The sequence below is a fragment of the Anoplophora glabripennis genome, unplaced genomic scaffold (genome assembly GCF_000390285.2).
Source record: "Anoplophora glabripennis isolate ALB-LARVAE unplaced genomic scaffold, Agla_2.0 scaffold31, whole genome shotgun sequence".
Classification (NCBI taxonomy): Eukaryota; Metazoa; Arthropoda; class Insecta; order Coleoptera; family Cerambycidae; genus Anoplophora; species Anoplophora glabripennis.
Genome location: NW_019416897.1, coordinates 628,107 through 651,748, shown reverse-complemented (window position 1 = coordinate 651,748; position 23,642 = coordinate 628,107). Strand labels below are relative to the sequence as shown.

At 32.3% G+C, this 23,642-nt stretch overlaps 1 protein-coding gene across 1 annotated transcript in view; it reads left to right on the top strand.

The window, feature by feature from the left end:
- The first annotated feature begins 327 nt into the window (after window positions 1–327).
- The window catches only part of LOC108905704 (transcription factor collier), a 204,941-nt gene continuing 181,626 nt past the window's right edge, over window positions 328–23,642 (top strand). The window contains exons 1-3 of the mRNA XM_018708688.1: window positions 328–458; window positions 6,066–6,068; window positions 19,060–19,213. Coding sequence (XP_018564204.1) covers window positions 328–458; window positions 6,066–6,068; window positions 19,060–19,213 — 288 coding nt within the window. The remainder of the gene's footprint in view (window positions 459–6,065; window positions 6,069–19,059; window positions 19,214–23,642) is intronic.

The following is a 23,642-nucleotide window of genomic DNA, read 5'->3' as shown; positions in this document are numbered from 1 at the left end:
AATTTAGTACAAACCACATGCAGAATCCAGTGCCGTAGTCAGATTTTAAATAAAAAAATTGACATCGAACAAAAAAATAAATAAACAAAAACTAGTCTGATAACTAACTGAAAATGCATTCATATGTTATATGATAATAATAATAGTATTTTAGGCTCTATCCTTCAAAAAAGAAAGAAGTAAATCCGTCAACAAATACATTTTTTCAAAAGGTATTCCATTTGAAATGGGTCAGTCTGTATATCAAAAAATATTTTGCAATCTTCAACTAACAAGGTATTTATATCTTTAGGTACGGGTACGTCGAGAGTTGCTGGACCTGGTCTCATGTTTGGGTTGCACCACCATCAGGATGCAACCGGACTGCACCATCACCACCAGCCGCGGGGTCCCAGCCTCAAAGAGGAACCCCTAACGACGGCGAGGTCTTGGATGCAAGGAACCGTATCAGATCAAACGTAAGTTCCCCATTTTTTTCTATTAACGTCCCTAGCTGAACGTAATCCTCCTCAAATTATTGGAAATCTTTAGTAACTCCTTTGATATCCCTCTAAGTACCCGTACGTCCCAGTAATTCATCTTACATAGTAATTCTACTATTTAAATTGCTGATGTTTCCATTGGCTTATATTAGAACCTGAATCTGAATCATATATCGCATGTAACATTTTCCTGAAGGCATTTTTCAACCATTTTGGGAGAATTTCCTTATAGAATTCTATAAACGGCAATTTTCCTATTTAATTTTTTGAAAACAAATCATATACGAAACTCTAATAAACTAATAAACGCACAGCTCATAATAAAACTAGTCACAACATGGGCGACTAATCCAATATACTCCTAGATAATACAATTTAGGATTATTATTCCTAGGCATCAGCATCCCATGTGCAGAAGGGTTATATTGACATTACTAACAGCCTTCATTGTCCCGCAATGGTCAAAATAATTACTAGGGCATCTACTGGAACATGTTTAGTAGCTGTAGATTCCTGGATACTGCGTTGTAATAGAGATATCTTATTCTGATTATTAAGTTTGCTATTTTCTCTGGCCTATTTACTAATGTCATAACTGAACATTATATCGTAAATAGTTTTATATATTTTATTTTATGTTACTTCTTGTGAAAGTAAAAGAAAAGTTAAAAGTATTAAGGTGTTGGGGGAAACATTTTCGAGATAATTACTCTTCCAGTTACAAGGAAAGGTTTTATTGGAAATATCTAAAATTAATTACAAATTGTCATAGTTCTTAGTAGTTGGATATAAAAGAGACGGTTAATATTTACATATTTGTTCCAAAGTCAACAGAACATTATAAAAGTTTGGGCCCATTCTATAACAGTTTCGAAAAATTATGCGATGTTGCCGGATTTATTAAAAATATTAAAATATTGATTGAGGTTGTTTTTGAAATTTTTTCTTACTCATACTATATCACTGAAAAGCCAAAAAAATGCTCTATTTGTTCAACTTAAAATTCAGTATGGCGCCCATAAGGAAAAAGAAAGTTGATAATAATTTCACGCAACCGAAACATCTCAATGAAAATCTAAATATAAACTGAAGTTCCTCGAAAAAAATTGCTTTGAATAAGTGTTCTGAGATTTTAAAAATTCCTCTAAATAACAGTCACATACAGGGTGTTCCACCTAAGAGGGCTTCTTCTGTAACTCTGTAACTGTCAAATTTATAAAAAAAATGGTTTTAATAAAAGTTGTCTGGAATCATGTGGGCTATGTAAAGAAAATGTATTTAGCTTTACAGGGTGTTCCAAATAACTTTGTTATTTTAAATGGAACACCCTGTATATTATTGCGTTCTTGAATTCATTGGTTAATATTAGGAAGAGTTAAATGTACATAGTGTTTAAAACTTACCGTTTTCGAGGTAATAAGTAGTTTTTGAAAAAAAAACACGATTTCCGGTCTCTAAATTAGGCTAGACAGTGTCTAAACCGTAAGAGTTAGAAACCTGCAGTTTTCACATTTCTTTTTGGCATAAATTACTCTATATTATCATCTGTGAGCAAAACGTATACGTTATTCAGACTCGGAAATACTAAGATCTACATTTAATAATCTTACGAGTTGAAAATTTTTTTATTTTCAAATGGAATGACCCATATTAATTGTAATGAGTGAATGCAAAATTGAATGCTCTTTCGACTGATATAAAGTTGTCCATACTTATCTCTAACAGTTTTCCAGAAAAATCAGGTTATTTTCTATAGTCCGAAAAAATAGCTATGTAATAGCGTCAAGAAGGCCTTGCATTGTATTAGTACAACGTCGATAAATAGGATTTTACAAAAGCACAACACAGCACATCCTTATCGCATCCAATTACACCAAGAGTTACTAAAAGTAGACTTTCAGCGGAGACAGTTTTGTCAGTGGGCACTTGAGATGTTAAATCAAGATGATGATTTTTTTAAATGGGTCATTTTCTCCGATGAGGCTACTTTTCATAAAAATGGTTTCGTTAATAGTCATAATTGCCATTATTATGACACAGTAAATCCTCACCAATTCCGGACAACTTATAACCAATCACCATGGTCTTTGAACGTGTGGGGATCAATTTTGGGAACCTATGTCATTGGACCATTCTTTTTTGACCAGCATCTAACAGGAGCAGTTTATTTAAACTTTTTAACAAATACTCTAGAAGATTTGGTAGGCGACATTACTTTAGCTACACTTCGAAGAATGTGGATGCAACATCCACCTCACAATACCGCTGCGGTTAGTCAGTTTTTACACGAAATTTTTCCCAACAGATAGATTGGGCGTGGGGGGCCAGTGTGTTGGCCTTCAAGGTGTCCAGATTTGACAAGTTGCGACTTCTTTTTATGGGGATTTATAAAAAGCAAAGTTTACGTTACACCACCAACTACCGCAGAAGATATGTGACAGCGCAATACAGTAGCATTTCAAGAAATTACGCCGGACATGCTGACCAATGTTGAACAGTCTTTTAAAAACCGAATCCGTTTGTGTATTTATCAAAATAGAAGACACTTCGAGCAATTGATGTAAATCAGCGGTCTAAATATTCTTCTCCTTGTTGTGTTTCGAGTTTCAGTTTGTTTCGTTTTGCATTTTGTTTCAGTTGTTATTAGTGATTTTGCATCCAGAGGATCCAAATGTTTTTCTTCTACATCTGGATAATGTTTTGGTATTAATCTGTTTTCTAGATGTTCACGAAAATACTTAAAATCTAATTTTGTCAATTTTGTTTCTTATAACCATCGAAGACTACCGCGACACCATTAAATCCTCAGTGGGCCGCTATTATGGTATTTACCAATCAGATATCCTCGGCGGTCCCGTCACTTTTTCGCCCATTTATTTCATCCAGTCAATTGACCGCCGCACATAACGAGAACGGACTAACGGCCGCCAATATGGGGCGATTTCGGGGCGATTATATTGAAATACTGTTGCCCACAATGGAATATCTGCCGTGATTTATGCCAGAAACAACCCCATATCACGCGAAATGAGCTGTTTGTTTCGTGGGGGGCGGCCGTTTGCTAATAAACACTTTTTTCCTACCACGGTCAGCTTGATTGCGAAAATGTGGTGGAGTTAGCGTTACCAGTCGACGATTTGTTCGCATATGTCAGTTTTTCAATTTAAAACTTTACATTTAAGGGGCAGAAAAACGTATTCCAATGGTACAAACTGGAGATGTGATAATTAGAAAGAGGAATTAAAGAAACTCAAAATAAAAACACTTAAAAAAGTATTTTTCTAGATACATTTTGCTGTAATAAACCTATATACTAGGTACGTGTCCCAATTAGACATTCATCTAAATATTCTAGAAAATGTTCAACGAAGGTTTTTGAAACAATTGGCAGTTCTATGTGGAAGAAAACTATGTCCAGCTAACTCAGCGTTGAAGGGTTGATCTTTTCCAGTAAGAATGGACCTTAATTGTTATGTCACTAGCTAGGCGCCAGGCGTTTTAATAATAATAGATAATCAAGTCCTCTAGAGAAATTTGGCAAGTATAATAAAAAAGTGATCTGGTTACACTAACAATACATGAAAATAATCAGTGACCAGATCACAATAAGCATACAAAAGGGAAAGATAGAATGATAAAAATACAATGATCAAAACTATCAATATAACTAACTAACTATACTAGGTAATGATTAAAAGTTAAATCAGGAAAAGGGGGGAAAGTATCACCCTGTATACAAACTATTGAAGAAAGTTTGCAAAATAAAATAAGAATAAAATTTGGTAGACAAAATATCATTTTGTAGGTGACTAAATGAATCTTCAGCTCAATAAACAATTCTACTATTAAAATTACAATTAAAATTCATGAAAAAAAAAAATTGTAAAAGCACGAGCTGATTACGCGAAGGAAAAGTTTTGACAGCATGATGTACTTTTACAAAACCATATTGGCAGACAGAAATGAAAGAGCAAATTCTGCTTTTAAAGTTAACAATGCAATTAAACAATTATTTGTTATTATTGTTACAAATAAAAATCACCAAAATTTGCAAAATCCGTTTGTTACTAAAAAATTTGACAGAAATCAGAGTTGAGAGTGTGGCTAGATTTTAAAAAGATGTGCAAAAAAATTAACCGTGACTCGAATTTACAAGATAGCTCTATAGGATATAACGTATTATACTGAAAGTTCTAAAATGGTGAGGTACCCACAAAAATTGTAAAAAAAGGTAACGATAGGCTTTAAAAATGGTACAAAATTGCGTATTTTGGCTGGATACAAAATACTGATAAAAAGATAAATCAAATTGTATTATTACAAACAAGATATGTGAACAACTAAAGAAATTTCCTACCCAGTAAAAAAATTTCACTCAAATTTCACTCAATTTTACTCAATAATGTACCAATTTCTATCCACATCCTATTGAACGAAATTTTCACTCTATTAGTATGAGTACAACTGAGTGAAACTATTGCATAAAAAATGAGTGAGTTTTATTCAATTCCGAGTTACTACTAAGTATCAATTGAGTACCATTTGACTCTATTCTGAGTATATAAAACTAATTTAGAGTTGACTTTTTTCTAATATGATTTAAATTTAACTTTTATTGAGTCATTTTTTACTCAAACTTGGTTTTTAATTAACTAAATCTTGAGTGCAAAAAAAATCACTCATAAATGATTAATTAGAATATACAGTGTTGAAATTATTCACTTCGCGGGGGCCTCCTTCTGTCCTGTCTGAGACCCGCAGCCGCCGGTTAAAGCCTGTTCTCCTGGCGATCACGCTATTCTGGAGCATCTAACGGGGGCCCCTATCAATTGTTGTCGAGATTACAGAAGCAATATGTAAGTGGTGCCATCTTCACGGCGCCATTCAAATTACCTACTCGAAATTAATATATGTATATTTAAACTCACTCAGTAATGAGGACATTTTCTCTGATTTAGGTACAAGTGCACCAAATACGAGTTTACGTGAAGAATTTATTTAAGGAGTACCAATATCTGAGTGAAAGTACTCAGTTTTAATTTAAAGATAATCACAAATGAGTAAAATGATCAAAATGTCCAATATTGAGTGAAAATGTACACTCTGAATCTTTATTGCTTTCACTCACGTCGATTTTTTTACAGTGAACTTTGCATTATCGTCTGCATCTGTCTGAACACAGGTCAGTTCCCAATTCTTAAGCGTGAAAAAAATTTTGCAGTAGCTCCAGCGGAAGCAGTAGTGAGATCCTCAAACTCTGCAACACAATCACAGGACAGACTCTGATTGCACTAACAAAATATATTTAGGATGGAAACGATACTGTTCCATCCTCTAAACACGCGATAGCACTCAGCCACGAGATCAACTAAAAACAAAGCAATCAAAGTAATGGTCTCTAATTCAATAACCAACCCGAAAATTTACATAATTTAACTGGATGACCGATATTATACCCGATATTATAAAATCCACCAGGTCTTCATCGAAAATATCCAACCGCTCTCTCGCGTAGTTAAAAACCGAATCCTCACTCTACCCAGTTGTTGTATTAGGCAAATACTCTAACACAGGGTATCACAGGGGGTAGTCTATGGGTCAGTATATAACAAATATTAAGTAAGTTTGATGAAAAATATACTTACTGTTAGTAATTAAACAATGGAGTAAACAGTTGGTTCGTTACAAACCTTCAATATCGTTGCATTTCTCATAGCTGTTTTACATTGACAATTTATTGATGAATAAATTGACGAAGTTCTTCATGAATTAATTCACGAATTTATTGGTAAACAGTGTGGTTTTACACTGCTACAGACTTTGTCAAGTTTTTTGACGTATGAATCAGTTCTACCAATGAATCAAAAAAGCAAATAACTTTCAAAAATGTTACCTTTCCACTCATCATTGTAGTGATACAACAGCGGTACCGTTCTGACACCTATCATATAAATATTAGTTTTTGTAAGTAACAAATCAGTAAAAACAATGCAAAACTAGCACGACACCACACAATTATTTACATATTCCAATAAGATAACCTCATTGGCTGGAAATCCGTTGGGTTGGTACTTCCGAACTTCACGAAGAAATTGACGAAAATTAGAACATGCTCTAATTCGTCGAGAACTTGATAAATAAATTCATGAAGTTATTTGACAGCAGATTTGGTGCATTACACTTTTCCAATTTCTTGATGAAACGACTTCTTTCTTGACAGCTATCATACCAATTATTTGTTCCGATATTTCTTCTATTAACGCTAAATGTTTTTGAAATTCTGGCTGGAACTCTTCTCTTCGCAACGGAGAGTAACGAGGAGCATAATTATTACCTTTATTTTTCATTTCCATCAGATGTCTGTGTTTCATAAAATATATGTAATAATTTGATGAAATTTTGTTCTGCTGAGCCCTGGTTTTACGTAAAAAGATGGGATATCTTCCTCCAAAATCTTTTGAATAGTTGCGAAAAGGTTTTCTTGATGCGGACTGATTTCAGCTTTTTTCAGTGAATATGGCAAATAAATTTTTATGAGACATAAGAATGTCCCCTATTTTGGTGCAAGAATTACATATACCATAAGGTTTTAAATTAGTTTTTTTGGTTGTTTACTGCCATGATTTAGTTGTAAACAATTAGAAGCTAGAGAAAATGACTGTCAACGTGACATATAGCGAAGACGATTTTGACATCACAAGCCTAAGCCTACTTGATTGCAGTTATGATTTCTTAAGAATCATTGATATATTGCCATAGACATCGGTTTTCCACAAAAACTTACTTTCCTTCTATTTTAGTAATACTAAGTGAATTGTATTGCAAAGATAAATATTTAAATTCAAAAATTAAATGCCTTTTTTATTACTAATGTGAAAGGAATGTGTTTTTTAAGTTTTAATAAGAATATTTGATAAACTGCCATTAGATATCGCTTTTCTACAAAAACTTACTTTCCTTCTATTTTAGTAATACTAAGTGAATTGCATTGCAAAGGTAAATATTTGAATTCAAAAATTAAATGTCTCATTTATTACTAAAGTGAAAGGAACCTGTTGTTTTTAATGTTTTATTAATAATCATTTTGTTTTACTAAAGATTGAAACATTTTTTTTTCAAAGTTTAGGTATCCCCGTACTTATGAAAATGAAAGTCTTAGGGCATGACAATTAATCTGACATTTTTCAAAAAAAAGTTTAAAGTTGTTTTGCGGTAGAGCTCCACATAACCTAAAACAAAACAAGAAAATATTTTTAGTGGTTCAATATTTTTTGCAATTTTGCTTTTTTTTGACAAATAATCTAAAAGTACGTAATTTACCTTAACGACAGATTTTTTGTAATCATCAGAATTTTTCTTTTTCATGATAAACGCATAATTTTCAAAAATTGATGGCAACGCAGTCATCGATATTGTAGGATCTTTCCGCACAAAAAACTAGAAACTGCCTCCATATACGCTTAATTTCGACTTCTTCGTATTTTGGGGAGTTAAATTTGCCACTTCTGCTTTTATGTTTTCGAATTTTAATTTCCAAAACGAGCCATTTTTTAATTTAAAAAACGCGTGAAATGCGATTAAATTATGTGACGTTTAAGAAGAAAAAAATATGTCCACCACAAAACAATGTCTACCTGTCAAGCCAACTTTCTTTTGGCGAAATAAGTTTCAAAATGAAACATGTCAAATTTTTAATAAATTTTGGTTGTAAAATTTTCTTACCGAATCCCCCACGTCCTTGAATTAATGTCCGGAAATTTTTCAAGCACTAGGGAGATTATAAGTGAAAATTCCAAGGCAATGTTAAAACGTCATCATCATCGAATAATTTGGTTTCCAAAAAATAACAAGCTAGATGTTTCATTACCAACTCCTTGATTTCTGTATTTATTAGTGGCGGATCCACTGTAATTTTTACTTAGGAAAAGATATAACTGACGTGACATCTAATTATATTTTTTGCACTCGTCGTTGAACCGCACGCTTCTGAATAATGGATGGTACGAAAACACGTTATGACTGATGACTAAGATAATTAAATGATCCCCCGCCAGATCGAATCCGTAATAACAAATTAATATTTAGTTATTTTCGAGGAGGCGACATGGAAGCGCCATTAGGAAATTAGCTGGTAGTGGCGACACTCCTTCAAATAATATTAATTGTCCGCGTTCTTTGATACCCGCGTAATTGCGGGACCTTATCTCCATGAAATCGGGTGATTATCGAGTGCGGCGGGCATTACAAATGCGCCTCCTAGTGAATCAGTCGAATTAAAATATATGCGACTATCTGGCGGTTTGATCTAATCGCGACTCTCCAACAACTGCTTGTCCTAGACTAGTCAGCGAAAAAGAACATTTTTAGATGCAAAATAAAGGGTACAATCACAGAGCACCTAGAGTGTACGTTTCCTATCCCAAAGCACGGGAACCGATGAAGCCAAATTGCGGGGAAGTGGAGTGTGTGAAGTAATCTGAGCGCGCATACTTTGAGCAGGTTCGGATTAAGGCAATATTTTTTTACTTATGACAAATAGTTATTTTTCAAGGTTGTAATTCAGACAATAATATAATTTGTCTTGCTTATATTAAATAAACCTACAAAATAATTTGAATATATTTATTGTCCATTAAGTAATACTAATTTATTTAATATTTGTCTTTTAGTAGATTTCACTGAATTAAATATTTTAACTTCATGATTTATTATCACATCGATATACTTTTCACATACAGTCCTCACAAGTTCTTATTCATATTTTTTAAATAAGATTACATTCAAAAAGTTTTTTAATACATGATACACACTTATTTTTCTGTAGCTTGAGTGTATTGTTTTTATAGGAGTTATTAAAAAAATATATTATTTTTTCTATTTCTTAAATTGTCATTTTCCTGAAACATAATGATAAAATTAGTTTAACTAATGCAAAATGTAATGGCATATATTTTTAATATACGAATATAAACATTAAAATTGCTAAAGCTATTATTAAGATTTTTAAAATTTGGATAAAAAATAAAATTCTAATATTACTTTAAAATTTTTATTGGCCTTTAATTATTGTAACTTTATTTAGTACATGTCGTTTTGTAACTTTTAGAGAGTTAAATATTTTTGTTTCGTGATTTATTCTTACATCTACATATTTTTGGCAAATAGCTCTAATAAGTTCTAACACATGAAACACAACATTGTAACACAAGAAAATGGGTAAATAATACAATGTAATTTAAAATTAACGTATGTTTATTATTGAAATTATAGGTTGAGGGTTCAATATTTACAATTATATTTAATAGCCATCATGAAAATAAACACCAATTGTGACAAAAAACTAATTGTAAATAGCCGGTTGATAATAAGAGCTTGTATATTTACATCAGTTAATAACGTGGGCACTAAAAAACATGAAGCCAACACTGGAAATAAGTGCATGTGAGATAGAGAATGCTGCGCGACGCCGTCGAAATGTTATAAAATATTTTTATATTATTACTTACCTAAAGAATGAAATTTCATTACTATTGCGATCAGATCTGCTACTACAATCGTCAACGATACACTGTCCCATGATTGCACAAAGGAAAACAATATATTTAATAAAATAGTAACAATGTTGACACAGCGAATGTCTAACAGAGACTGAGAGCGCGAGGCTGGCAGGGCCGAGGATTGGCTGACGGTTGGATTCACCGGCTTGCCACTACAGTTCAGTCTATTTTGTCTATGGGTAGAATGACCACTGATGAGTCAAGGTTAGGTATATACATTCCATTTTTTTTCAAGTATTCATATTTTTCCAAAGTGGAAAGGAAAGAAACTTAAATAAATTTAAAGATTTACTAAATCAAAAAATAATACAGAACACTATTTAAACTAAAGAGTTGAAGGTATACTTAATTAGTCGAGGAAATAAAGCACAAAAAGAGCCGAAATCCAAAATTTTTCGATCAAGTCGTATCAAGATGGGGTTCTTGCATTCGTTTTCTAAAATTATGTGGAAAAAATGTAGCAACTTTGTATTATTATGTATGCAGTGCAAAATGCATCCGGAAAAATGCATTTTTTAAGGTCACTTGGAAAAAATTCATAACTCGGTTAATAATGCCTGAAATGGTTTTCGAGGTCCAAAACAAACGAGGAAAAACATTTTAATATGACTTGATCGAAAAATTTCGGGGGTTCAGTGCTTTATTTTCTCGACTAAATGGAAAGAAAGGGACAAATCCAGACTTCTAATTCTTGATTTATTCCTCGGAACGGACAACATCCTTATTTTAAACGATCGTCGTTTCCACAGACAAATTGCTCCCGGCAAACGGCTTCCGGAAACAAAAACCGTCGATGATATGCAGTTTGCAGCAATTAATCGTGTGCATAGCGGCAATCCTAATTTACTTTGTCAAATGCTCCGCTAAAGGCTTGAAGCCAGCGATAGCGCGTCGGTTGCATGGCAGTTTCGCCGCCGCTCCCGATATACCGACTCACGTACGGGTCTGTCGATAATGTAATCTATAGCCCGTGTTGCTCTATTGCCTTTACCTGGTCCCCGCGCCGTATACAGGGTGACACTCGAGATGCAAATGCAGACGTAGTGTCATTAACGTACAAGGTGTCTCAAACTCGATACTGCTTATAACTTTTAAACAGGAAGCAATACAGAAAAATTTCTCTAATAAAAGTTTATTAGAAAAAAGAGAGCTTTCTAACAGGAAAAAAAATTGGGTGTTTCTGGAAAAAATATAATTGATGACGTCATTAGTCGTTTCTGTTAAATCCCAAAGATAATACTTTCGATTGAAAATGGAGCTTACCTCATCCCATTTAACACCACGTGTCCCAAATTTTATTTAAATTTTTTGTATCCTCACAGTAGGCCCATTCTTATTATAAATTATTTGGTTTCTAAGAATATATTTGATTATTTGTTGTGTATCCGCGTAACTAACCAATATGTTGAATTGACCACTAGAGCTTTAGTAGTTTTGCACTAAGAACATAAACACTTATATTTTTACTAATGTTTCGATTTAACAAATGTCGTAAGGAATAGATGCACAAATAATTATATTTTGAGTAAAGATGGTACCTACAATTCACATCAAGATCTAGTATACTAAAAATGGATGTCCCTTTATATGGTAAGACCATAGACTGCGGCACTGTATGTGGTTCCTTTTTAACAGGTTCAAACAGATTCAGTTAGAAAGAAAATGTTCTGCAAACAATTTTGTCGAGAAAAGTAAAAAATTCGAATTAAAATAATTTAACTGGTGCCCAGATTTCCATGGTATTTCTCGAATTGATTGATTCCTCGTCGTCGCTTTAAACTTCTTGCAATTAGAGAATAATCCTGAGGTACATGATTTCAATCAATGGTCTGTAATATTCCAGTTCTTTTATTTATACCTACATATGACTCGTTTTCAAATTCCAAGTAGTTCTGGGTCGAAAAATGTTTTGATTTTTAGATTTCTATTGCTTCTTTGAAGAGTCTTCTCTTTTCCGTAGTTTTGGTATTGTTTAGTTCTATTGAGTTCCATTACCTGCCTATCCTATGTAGCAGATAATATTTATATTCCTCAAACTTCATAACAATTTTCTCTCTGTTTGTTCAATGTATATTTGTTACAAGTACACTGACCTTTGAGTCAGTTGCTCTAGTAGATCATATTGGAAAGGGATGATCAAAAATCTTCTGGAATTTGTTTTAAATGTTATAGACTACAGAAATATTGCGTTTTCTTCGGACATAACTTATCTTTTCCATCAATATCGTTGAGTGCATAGGTGTTGCCTGATATTCCTCCTTTTTTCGTCTTAGGTTTTAGGGATTGATGGTCTGTCCAATATTTCTGATTGCAATTGATATAAATCTCGTCCAAGATTTCTGGGCCGTATGCAATACTTACCCAGTATTTTTTTATTAATGATTCGTTCGAAAAATGTTGGTATCGAGCGACCATATATTTTAATTCTTCAGTGTACTACTAACATTTTTTGTAGTTAAACATTGAAGGAAAATTTATATGTATCTACCTGTTTTGGAGGAATTCTTATGATAAAAAAATCCTTAAGGGTTCTCTCATTATTTTATATTTAATTTAATTTAAAATATGGTAAATTTTGCCACCAGTATTGCTTACATTGAAGTGTTAATAAGAAGATAATCTGGTTTTTATTGAGTTTGTATATTGAAAGTGACAATTTAGCTGCAAACCTAAATACTACCAAAAAAGATTCTAAGAAAATTGTCTACGGACACTGAAGAATATGGTATAAAATGTAAAATGAAATTGCAGAAGTAATCAATAGCTTCAATTTGTATTTGACAATAACATACCAGGATATTTCCTCGTTCGTTCGAAACACCCTATACCAACCTATCGATAATGTAATCTATGGCCGATATAGCTCTATTGCTTCTACCTGGATCCCCGCACCCCACCCCTCGCTCTACTTGCCACTCCATTCGGCATTCGACAAAATGGGAATGCATCCAGATATTGAATACACTTTGAGTGCCCAGGACGTTTATAAAATACTTTTATGGCTTAATAAAACAACGCTTGGGTTTCGCATTGGCGGAAGTAAGCAGGTGAGGGGTGGGGAAAGCGATAGTTTTATTGGCTTGTCGAAATTTCATATCTCCATCAATTCAGAAAGAGATTAAAAGTCATTCGACAGTAAATGAAACTGTTTTAGTCGGGGTGAGATTGAATAAAACTGTTGAGTATAGCCAACTTCATAAAGTATACAGATATTTATGGAATGTTTAATAAAAAATTATTCTAATATGACCGTTGCATTATGCAGAAGTCGTTTTGGATATCTTAGTTAATTCGCTAATCCGTTTCCTAATTTCTTTATCACATGTTCAAATGTTCACTATTTTCTCTTTTCAAACATTCATATGTATTTAAAATAATACGTTGACTTTGTACGTGTAAATCTTTGTTTTTAAACTCTGAGTTTGTTTCGACGTTTTCGAGAAAAACCGGCTCGACTATTTGGGGATTTTCCCGGGTTATTTCGTAACCTTCCATTTCAAACGGTCTATAGAAAGCCATGCTACATTATCAGATAATTATATGTAATATTTATTTTAATAACTATAACTATTTTAATAACTATTACCCTTTACTGGTTACAATATGAACAAATTAACTAATAATAATATAATTAATAATACGTATTATACCAACAATAAATATTACGCCAAACATTGCTCTCCACTGCTCCGGCAAAGCCAAACTAATTATAGAATACCATGCTAAAAATTATTTACGACCTAGTGGACCAATACAGGTTTGCTTTGACGACCAGCGCGCCGCCGTCGATTCTACATCAGGCGGACTGGTCTACCAATACCGGACTCGTCCAATGGCTATTCGAGTATAAATTACGAGACAGATCGTGGCTAAAGCATAGGAGGAAATTTCAAGAGAAGTGCAGACGGTTCTGTGCTTTAAGATTCACAGGTTTCAATTGATATCGTAACAAATATACATAATATGGAGTATAATTTTACTCATTTTTGATAATATTTGAACTAAAACTGAGTACTTTCACTCAAATATACGTAAATAAATTCTGTAAATAAACTCGTATTTGGTACACTTGTAGCTAAATAGGAGTAACCCCACCCCACTCTATGGTTGTCTTTGTATATTTTCATTAGGTCATCTTATGGCGTGGTGTATGGCGTGTAGTGCTGGACAAATGTCCGTTAATCTGATTATTTGGTGAAAATTATGTTTAAATGCAGTGGTTTGATTATAATAATTAAACAATAATGTATTGAGTTTCGATTAATATTTAGTTAAATAAACGGATAGTTAAATTATATTTACATACATATTTGTAAAGTACAATATAGGTTATGGCCAATCTATTCTTCCGACCAACTCCTGTAATGGAGACCTAAAATATTTTGTTTCTAAAACAGAGCTGTGTAGAAACCACTGTGGCTACATTTTATGACTTTAATACAATGATATTTAAATTAAAATTTAAAGAGTATATAAAGTGTTGCAAAACACAATGAAATTGAAGTAGCGGCGGCTCGTGTGGGGGAGAGGGAATTTTCATAGTACAAAATTACTCAATAATAGTTAACTCAACAAAGAACAAAGTCAACTTTTAAATAGTTTTACATACTCAGAATAGAGTAAAAAGTCACTCACTTGATAGCAGAAACTCAGATTTCACTGACTTCTGGTGCAATTGTTTCATTAATAAAATTTTAGTTTTACTCGTACTAATAGAGTGAAAATTCCACTCAATCGGTTGTGGAGAGAAATTGATACATTATTGAGTAAAATTGAGTAAATTTGACTGAAATTTTTTAGTTTACATCTTGAGTATAAGTTTCATTCAAAACCTGATATCCGAGAAAAATTAAAAATTTTCATATGATTGTTTAATTCTATGATTTTTCAACAGTTTTGTGAAAAATATTTAGATTCTGACGAAGGAAATACACAATTTTTTTATTTTCACGATACGTTTTGCCTATTTTTTGACTTTTCGTTGGTCTACGCCATTATTTTTCTATATCTCCGTTTTTTTTTACTTCATTTCTTTGTGATAAGTGGAATTCTACCGATGTCCACATGGTTCCGGGTCCCGGATCAATGGCGATGTTCGACGGCGGGCAGCGGCGCCGTGGGGTGGCGCGCGCCGCCCCACCGTCTGCCCCGGGCCCAGTGAGTTATGCGGACGCGATAATTTATGCCTTCGCGTTAATGAAGGTGGTAAACGCCGGGCTACGTTTGTTCCTATTAATTTTACATCAGAAAAAAACGGGTCGTTCGGGTTTTTGTCGGTATGAAAAATCGCGCGGACGTTTAAATATACAGGCCCGCGAATCCGGCTGCGATAATTGGAGTTCGCGTTTTTGTGGGGCGGCTTTATTCATGACTCTAGTCAATGGGAGCGTATATAGGATAGGACGTACGCTTAATTGTCAGTTTGGGTGAAGAAGGAAAAGAATTTCAAACAGGATATGTTAATGATGAAAGCGATTTGTAAAAAATAACTCGAAATATCGTATGATATGGTTCCTTTAAAAAATTCCACCTGCTCAATGGGATAGCACGCAAGAGCAAACCTTACAAATATAAAGAAAAAAAAAGCAGGCAAGAACACTTACTAAACACTACACTAAACACTACTACACACACTAAACAAATAGGCACAATAGGCACGAACACTAAAAAAATAGGCTCTTACTTCGTTTTTTTTTTTGATATCCAAATAAAATAGCAATATTCCAACCTCGAGATTTAACTGAATCCTTAATAAAATCTGGTTTATTTGTATTATCAGAAAAATAATTGTCATCCAAGCAGGCTGTGGCTACAAAAAAATTGCTTGTTTTTTCCTCTTTCAATATTCTACATGTTGCCTATATCTTTTATATTAATTACATTTTTTATAATTTAGAAATTGTAGACACGTGTCAACTATAAAATATTTAATAAATATAATGCACTTCCTTTAAGCAAAATACACACATTATTATAATATTGGTTTTTTACTTTAGAGCCTTCAACATTGTTCTTGCACAGACAAATACGTTAAATGTAGACGCTATGAAAACAAATGTGTTATCCCAGCAACGTCATTAGGCTTTTTTTCGCGAGTGAAGTCGTATGTTGTAGTATGTGTAGTATGAGTGAATATTACGTTTTTGCGAGAATAGTCAGTCATTTAAACTACTATGTGACGTCACAAGTTTAGATCAAATGACTGAACTCTTCACCCTTCAGCTGAATATTCTGTTGGTATATTCAACTAGTATTGTCAGCTGGTAACTTAACCTTTTTCTTTTTGACATTTTGTTTGAATGAGTATAAAAATCGTTCAGCGAAATGATGGATTCTGATATGGTTGTGGAAGTGGCCAGTTTAAATTTAAACTTTAGAGGCATAGATGTTTTAGTAAACATAGACGTTGAAACAGCAAATATTTTACTTGATGGTGAAGATTAATTTTTTATATGGGACATATTTGCAATCCACTTTGCTTCAGGATTATCCTCTTTTTTTTTGTGACCTAGGCCAGAGATAATATTGGTGGAATCATTTGTAATTCAAGTCTTTTTCGTATGAATTACATAAAAAACCGACCTAACCTATCTCTTACGATAACGATTATGTCGAATATTCGCATATCTTGCAACGTCAGAATCTACATACTTTTCACGCTTTTTAAATTTGCCACTTAAAAATATTCCAAAGAAAGCATTGATATATTCCTTCAGTTTTATTTGAAGCAAATACATATATTATATAGTGACATAACACCAATTCCCACAACACTAGATTACTGGAAGCAATAAATGATGACAAATTATGGTTACTGGTTAGAAGTTAAAACCCATATGTCAAAGTCGTCAAAGTACATACTACATATCACTGAATAGTGAATATATACATTTTCGCCATCTGTTCAAGTTAGACAAGGTTAGAAATAAGATTAAAAGAGATAGAAACAGTAACTACAAGTCAGACGTATTCACCAATATTCACTCGCGAAAAAAGCCTATTATTTAACAAATTGTTCATTGTTATAGTTTATACATTACTGTTGGTTTGGAAATTGTTACAGTTAACAATGATTTGAAAAACTAAAATTTTGAATAATGATATTTTCACATATTGAGAAGTGTAATATGTTTGTATTGTACTATCAATGCAATTTCAATTATATTCAAGCACTTGCGGAATGTAGAGAACCTTCGCTAATAAAAATCGGCTGTTGTTAACAGAATTTTAAATTATAATAGGAAAAATGAGTAAAATAGTGAGAGATTGAAGTAAACTACAATTTAGAGATGGACAGTGCCAGAAGGATATTACGAAAAAATGATTTCAAATGTTATAAGGTGAAAAAAGTGCACCTCTTGAGCTTAAGGGGGAAAAATAAACCTAGGAGATTAAGGTTCTGTAGGTGGTGACAAGAAAGAAAGAGGGAAAATCTTTTTATATGCAGAAGAATTTTCTGGTCAGATGTGCCTAATTTTTTAACAATGGATTTTTTAATAGGAACATTTACTTCAAACAAAGGTTTTTAGTAAACATTTGGGTTAGAATTCTTGATACCAAAATCATAGGACTTCTGTGATGGTAAATTGATGGGTGACAGATATTACAGATTCTTAGCTTACATTACAAAAAGTACATTATATTCATAGATTTTTTTGTAGTTGACATGTTTAAAACATTCTGTTCTATACATTAATCTACATTTTTGATATCAAAATAATAAAAATGTAATAAATATAAAAGATAAAGGCATCGCATGAAACAGGAAAAAACAAGCAATTTTTTGTATCCACAACCTGCTTCAATGACAATTTTTTTTGTACGATACTTCAAAAATTTGTTTACACCAGGTGAAAGATATCAATTTTTCCATGAAATTTTATTAAAATAAGTTTTTTCTATCTCTTAAAATAAAAAAGTTAGTCGGCCCTAAAATTTCGGTACTTTTCCGGTTTTTTTATGATTTCTCACAAAGTTGGTCACGGATCTAAAATTTGTTTTTACAAGCATCAAAGCCTCAAAAAATGCAACAAAAAGCATATAAAGATTTTTTACGTGCATCGTGTATTAAGCGAGATACAAAGGAGTAGTCCTCTTATAGTAGACAGCCTGTATATCATCAGCATATAAGTTGAAACAGCTAAAAGGGTTATTTAAGAAAATGTTGAATAACAATGGACACAGTATTGATCCCTGAGAAACACCATAAATGACTGGAGAGATATGCGATGAGAAACCTCTGAAACCTATGTTTTGAAGCATATCAAAGAAACATGAATGAGATGACATAGAAGACCACATTTGTTATGCTTATGCAGTAGAATTCCGTAGATGGTCAAATGCCTTAGAAAAATCTGTTAAGACCACATTCTCTTGCTCTCCAAGCAATTTTTGTAACATAAACAGAAATCGATAAAAATATTAGCAAATAAAAAATCTGTAAAATTAATTTGTTCAAAGAAGCTATTCAATATGAGCAACAACGGCAATGAAAAAATTAACCATAATTTTAATGAACTTGGGCAAACAATATGGGAAAAGAAAAGGTATTTATTTTTCTATTTACGAACAGATAAGGATTTTCTTAAAAAATAGAATCTGTTAACAAAATGACACCAACTACGTTGTTGTTACTGCAATTAATTTTAATCATTAATGTTTTCTTTGTAATGCAAACATGTGTCAAGTTATATCAAAAACTATCTTTAAAGAGACTGTGATGCAATTTTTGATAAAACTAAACTACTGGAAAATGATTTTTTAATTATGCTTTTACTACTTAAAACAAATAATAAAATTTATTGATTTCGCTTTATGATTCATTTAAATATTGGTGCAATTGTCTATATACTGAGATTATACAAAGTATAAAATTTGTATAATTGCTCTGAAGCGCGTGATTTTCATTTTCGAACTGTCATATTTTACAGTTGAATGAAATCTTCCCGCGACAAGAATTAATTTTAAAACCTTCTGTAATACTTTCTTAATTCTTTCTTATTATCAACTTTTTTTTTCAGGACTACAGTGGGTCGAGCTCACTTCGAGAAGCAGCCGCCAAGCAACCTGCGAAAGTCGAATTTCTTCCACTTCGTCATCGCCCTCTACGATCGTGCGGGCCAGCCCGTGGAGATCGAACGAACGGCTTTCATCGGCTTCATAGAAAAGGACCAGGTTAGTCCGCATATCCTCATTATCCGACCGGGTTTTTGCAGGCAGTAGGCTATGAGACTTAATCGATATCCTTAGAGCAATCCACTCCTCTTTATATCTATAAAACTTTGCAAAACAGAAATTATTAGCTTTCGAGCTATAACCGATATACAGGGTGATTCAGAACTTATGCAAGAAGAATTTTTTGAATGTACACTGGACTCTTACAAATACAATTTTGAAAAAAAAAATCAAAAAGGTCAGTTCGAAAATGATTTAAAAATACTCTTCTGCATGACACTGGAAACTGGTCCATTGTAAAAACTGACCTTACGCAAGACAAAGCATGCAGCCGGCGACGGGCACGGCAGCAAAGTGTAATAAAAAATCAATGGACAAAAAATTGGAATAATTTTTTCCCAAGGCAAGAAATGATTAAAACTTTATAACACCTATTTTATATCAGCAAATTCAACTGATTTTGCTCCTATTGTTATTATTAGTCAATAAAATTAATTTGTGATTTTAATTAATAAAATAATTTGACATACCTGATGTTACAACAACTGTGTTGTCTACCGACGTGTAATCACATTTGGGCCCACGTTACACGGTTTCTAAGAACTAACACAAATGTTGTCTTGCTTCACCATAACACAGTAGCTTGTTTCACCATAAATTAAAACGATAAATCTGAGTTGCTATACACGTAAGCCCTTTTTGACACTTGAAAAACTAATGTAAACACTATCGTAAAAACGTTAATACTTACTAAAATCGAATTTCAGTATTCGGACTCGCCTGGAGCCACGTTTAGAGAGAGCGGACTATAACAAACCTTTCTTAATTATTTGAAACACGCTTCTGAGTCTGTTCAAAATATATTCTTTAAAAAAAGTGCTTAATAGGACCTATCTAATTTTAACAAAAAAGTAATAAAATATGTCGCAGTTGACCGTGATTTTGAACTATTTAACAAATAAAAAGGTTTGTTTATGTCGGTCAATAAAATATAAAAAAGGTGATTTAATACTCCTCCAAAAAAAAAAAACAGTCTGTAGAATGGCAACTTGGTTGTGATTATTAGGCATTTGGTGATTAATTGACAAGTGTGAGACAAACAGACTGAAATATTGCTTGTAGACCGATGATGGTTGATAATAATAGATAAGTTCACTTAGAATAATATGTTTAATAATTTGGAAATGCATTTACTTATCTGCGAATACAATTTTTGTAATTAACGGGAAAGCTGCATAACATGCAGTTATTTCATTCGAGCAAGCCTTAATTAATTAAAAGTGACTTATCGCTGAGTATAATAACACAGTAGTCTTCAAACTAGAATTGGGAAACTTTCACTGAAATGCTTCTACCAGATTTTATTTAAATAATGTCATATAGATGATGCGATTAAATATAGATGGTATTATATATCAGCTCTCAATAACCGTTTTTTGTAAAAAAAAATAAGAATAAGTGTAAGAACACCACAGTTTATTTTAGAAGTTTATCGTAAAAGGACAGAGACTTGATAAAGATTATACTAATTGTTATTACTGTTATTAAATATTTATAGTATGAAGTGAAGTTATACAAACACCTAAGGACTAAGAATTTTTTAAAAAACGGCTCTATAAGATCCGCATGTCTTGTTTATAAGTAGAATATTTTATTGTTTTGCTTTACTGTAAAGATATTAAGCTAAATTTAAACTTACTGCGGAGATATAAAATGTTGAGGTAAAATGAATCGGTCAATCAAAGTTATAATTAACATTTCAGTTTAAGATTACACCTAATTATATTATCAATGAATTTATTCAGCCATAATGAAACCGGAATGAATCCACGAATCCTAAGAACATTACCTACATCAAACTTCATATGATATACAGGGTGGTCCGAATTTTATGCAGGAAACTTCGAGGGCAGATAGATCTCTTTAAAATAATATGTGTTTGACTTATAAACATATGTCTGGAACGGCACCGTTTTAGAGATACAGGGTGTTGAAGTTGTCAAAAAAAAATGTTTTTTTATTTATATCTCCGGAATCTATTAACCGATCTCAATAAAATTTGGTACAGATAATGTATTATAGTAGGCCTTGTAGTCCCTAAAATATGAGCCCTAAAGGTTCAACCAGTGGTGTACAACTGGACAGGGGTCACCCCCTTTTTTAGAAAAAAACCTACGCCACTGCATTTTTTATATGTCATTGTAACTGATTTATATTTTAATGCACAAAATACGCAAAAAAAGTGACTTTAATTTTTTCACTAAGATTCGCCGTTCTCAAGTTATTCATACCAATACAGTCCCCTTGTGGCAGACACTTCTAACGATAATATTACAAGAATGTTTTTTTATGTTTAAAAGTAAGTGCAATTTGTAAGCACATCAACAAAATTATTTACACTCCTTTCTACACCACCTGTGAGGTAGTGTGCGATATAAACANATATTACAAGAATATTTTTTTATGTTTAACAGTAAGTGCAATTTGTAAGCACATTAACAAAATTATTTACACTCCTTTCTACACCACCTGTGAGGTAGTGTGCGATATAAACATAAAATCAATTTTTTTAAAACCTCAACACCCTGTATCTCTAAAACGGGGCCGTTCCAGACCTATGTTTATAAGGCAAACACATATTATTTTAAAGAGATCTATCTACCCTCGAAGTTTCCTGCATAAAATTCGGACCACCCTGTATAAATTATTATTGTATACTCGAACTTTTAATTTCATATAATTTCTCAATTTCATTTCTTAGTTTGTCTAATTTTATCACATCTTATGTTAAGATATATAATAAATATTCTATTTTTGTTCAATAAAATTTTGTAAGATAAGGTGCCTCAAATCGTTAAAACATAATCAATATAACTGGAAATTAAGCAAAAACATGGTGTTAAGTAGTTAGAATGTTCCAAAATACTGCAGTAAAGATTTGATATCCATTTGTTGTATCTAGAATAATGCATATTTAATTTAAAAATCATTAAAATTTTTAAATATATAGTTATTTGTTCTAGCATTTGTTTCTATATAAAAAGACATCTACAGTAAAGTTTTTGTATTTACATGAAATTGTATATGATGAGTGAGGTCCACTTTGGTAACCTCTATGTGAAATTAAAAAATGGTTTAAATTTTTTAAACAGTACCCAGTATCTTGGAAACAGCATTTTCCAACAAAATTTTTTATAAACAACCTCTTCATTTTTCATCACAGAATGTATTGCTACATATTATTTGCCTTATTAGTAACTGAATACCCTGTATTTCTTGCCTTCTTTTTAGGTATTGAAATGTATAGTCATACAATATGTGTATTACTTCTCTAAAATGGTTGAGACTTCCAGATGAAGCTATTTAATTTTGAAAATTTTATTTGTTTTAGATTTGAACGATATTGATTTTAATTTTTGATTGATATTCGCTCCCATCTCTCTAAATAAGAAATTTGTAAAAAAGTGTACTGAATACTTTTACCTTATTCCCTCAAATTCTCATTGACACATAAATGAATTTATATTTTGTTATTTCCCTTGTAATATTTAGTGAATTACCTACTACTAACATTAACTTAAAAACTGAGATAGTAATGTCAAAAGATCTTACACCAATATTTCTTAAATAATCTTAAAAGTTTTTTGCTCGTGATTTCTGGATACCCAGTACACACTTTGTTGCCCAATATACAGGAATGTAAATAATTTCAGAAACAAACCATACATCAATAACATAGGCCGACAAAATATGACTAACCTTCTAAACCTGATTCAAATACAATAAATTTGATCTATCATTTATCAGATTTTAGAGATCTACTAACCTAAAAGTGTAAAAAACACGGTTGTACCACAGACAATATAGCGTATCGCTACAGACTGCTACTTAAATGCTGGAAATTGGCAACCCGAAATGGAAGCAGGGTCTCCTTAGCCGGCTTCCAGCTATAAAATTTAGCGTGGTAACTCTTCTACTTGCTAATAGGCGGCAATTCCAGCGGTGACTTTGTTGCCAAATAATAACTGCTAAATAAATTTAATGCTTTCAGTTATGTAATTAAAGAGATATGGAACTTATCTTGTGTTTGGAAATCACATTTGCCTTAAATGTTAAATAAAATAAATCAAGTTAGAATTAAAACTATGAATTTACCTAATTAATTATTTATTTTATATCACCTTGGAATGGGAAAATTCAAAAACTCAAAAGTAATGTTTTTAGATTTGTGCGTCGACTTCCAATATGGTACGATATCAAAACCTATGTTTAAAAAAATTGCATTATACAGATTGTGTATCCTTAGATGGGTACTGCCTCTTATTGTTGATTTCTTTAGATAGGTAAAATAATTATTGACACAAGTGTTGCATATCATGGATGTCATTGGTAGTGCTCATATTTGTGACACAAGGTGTTCAAAAAAATT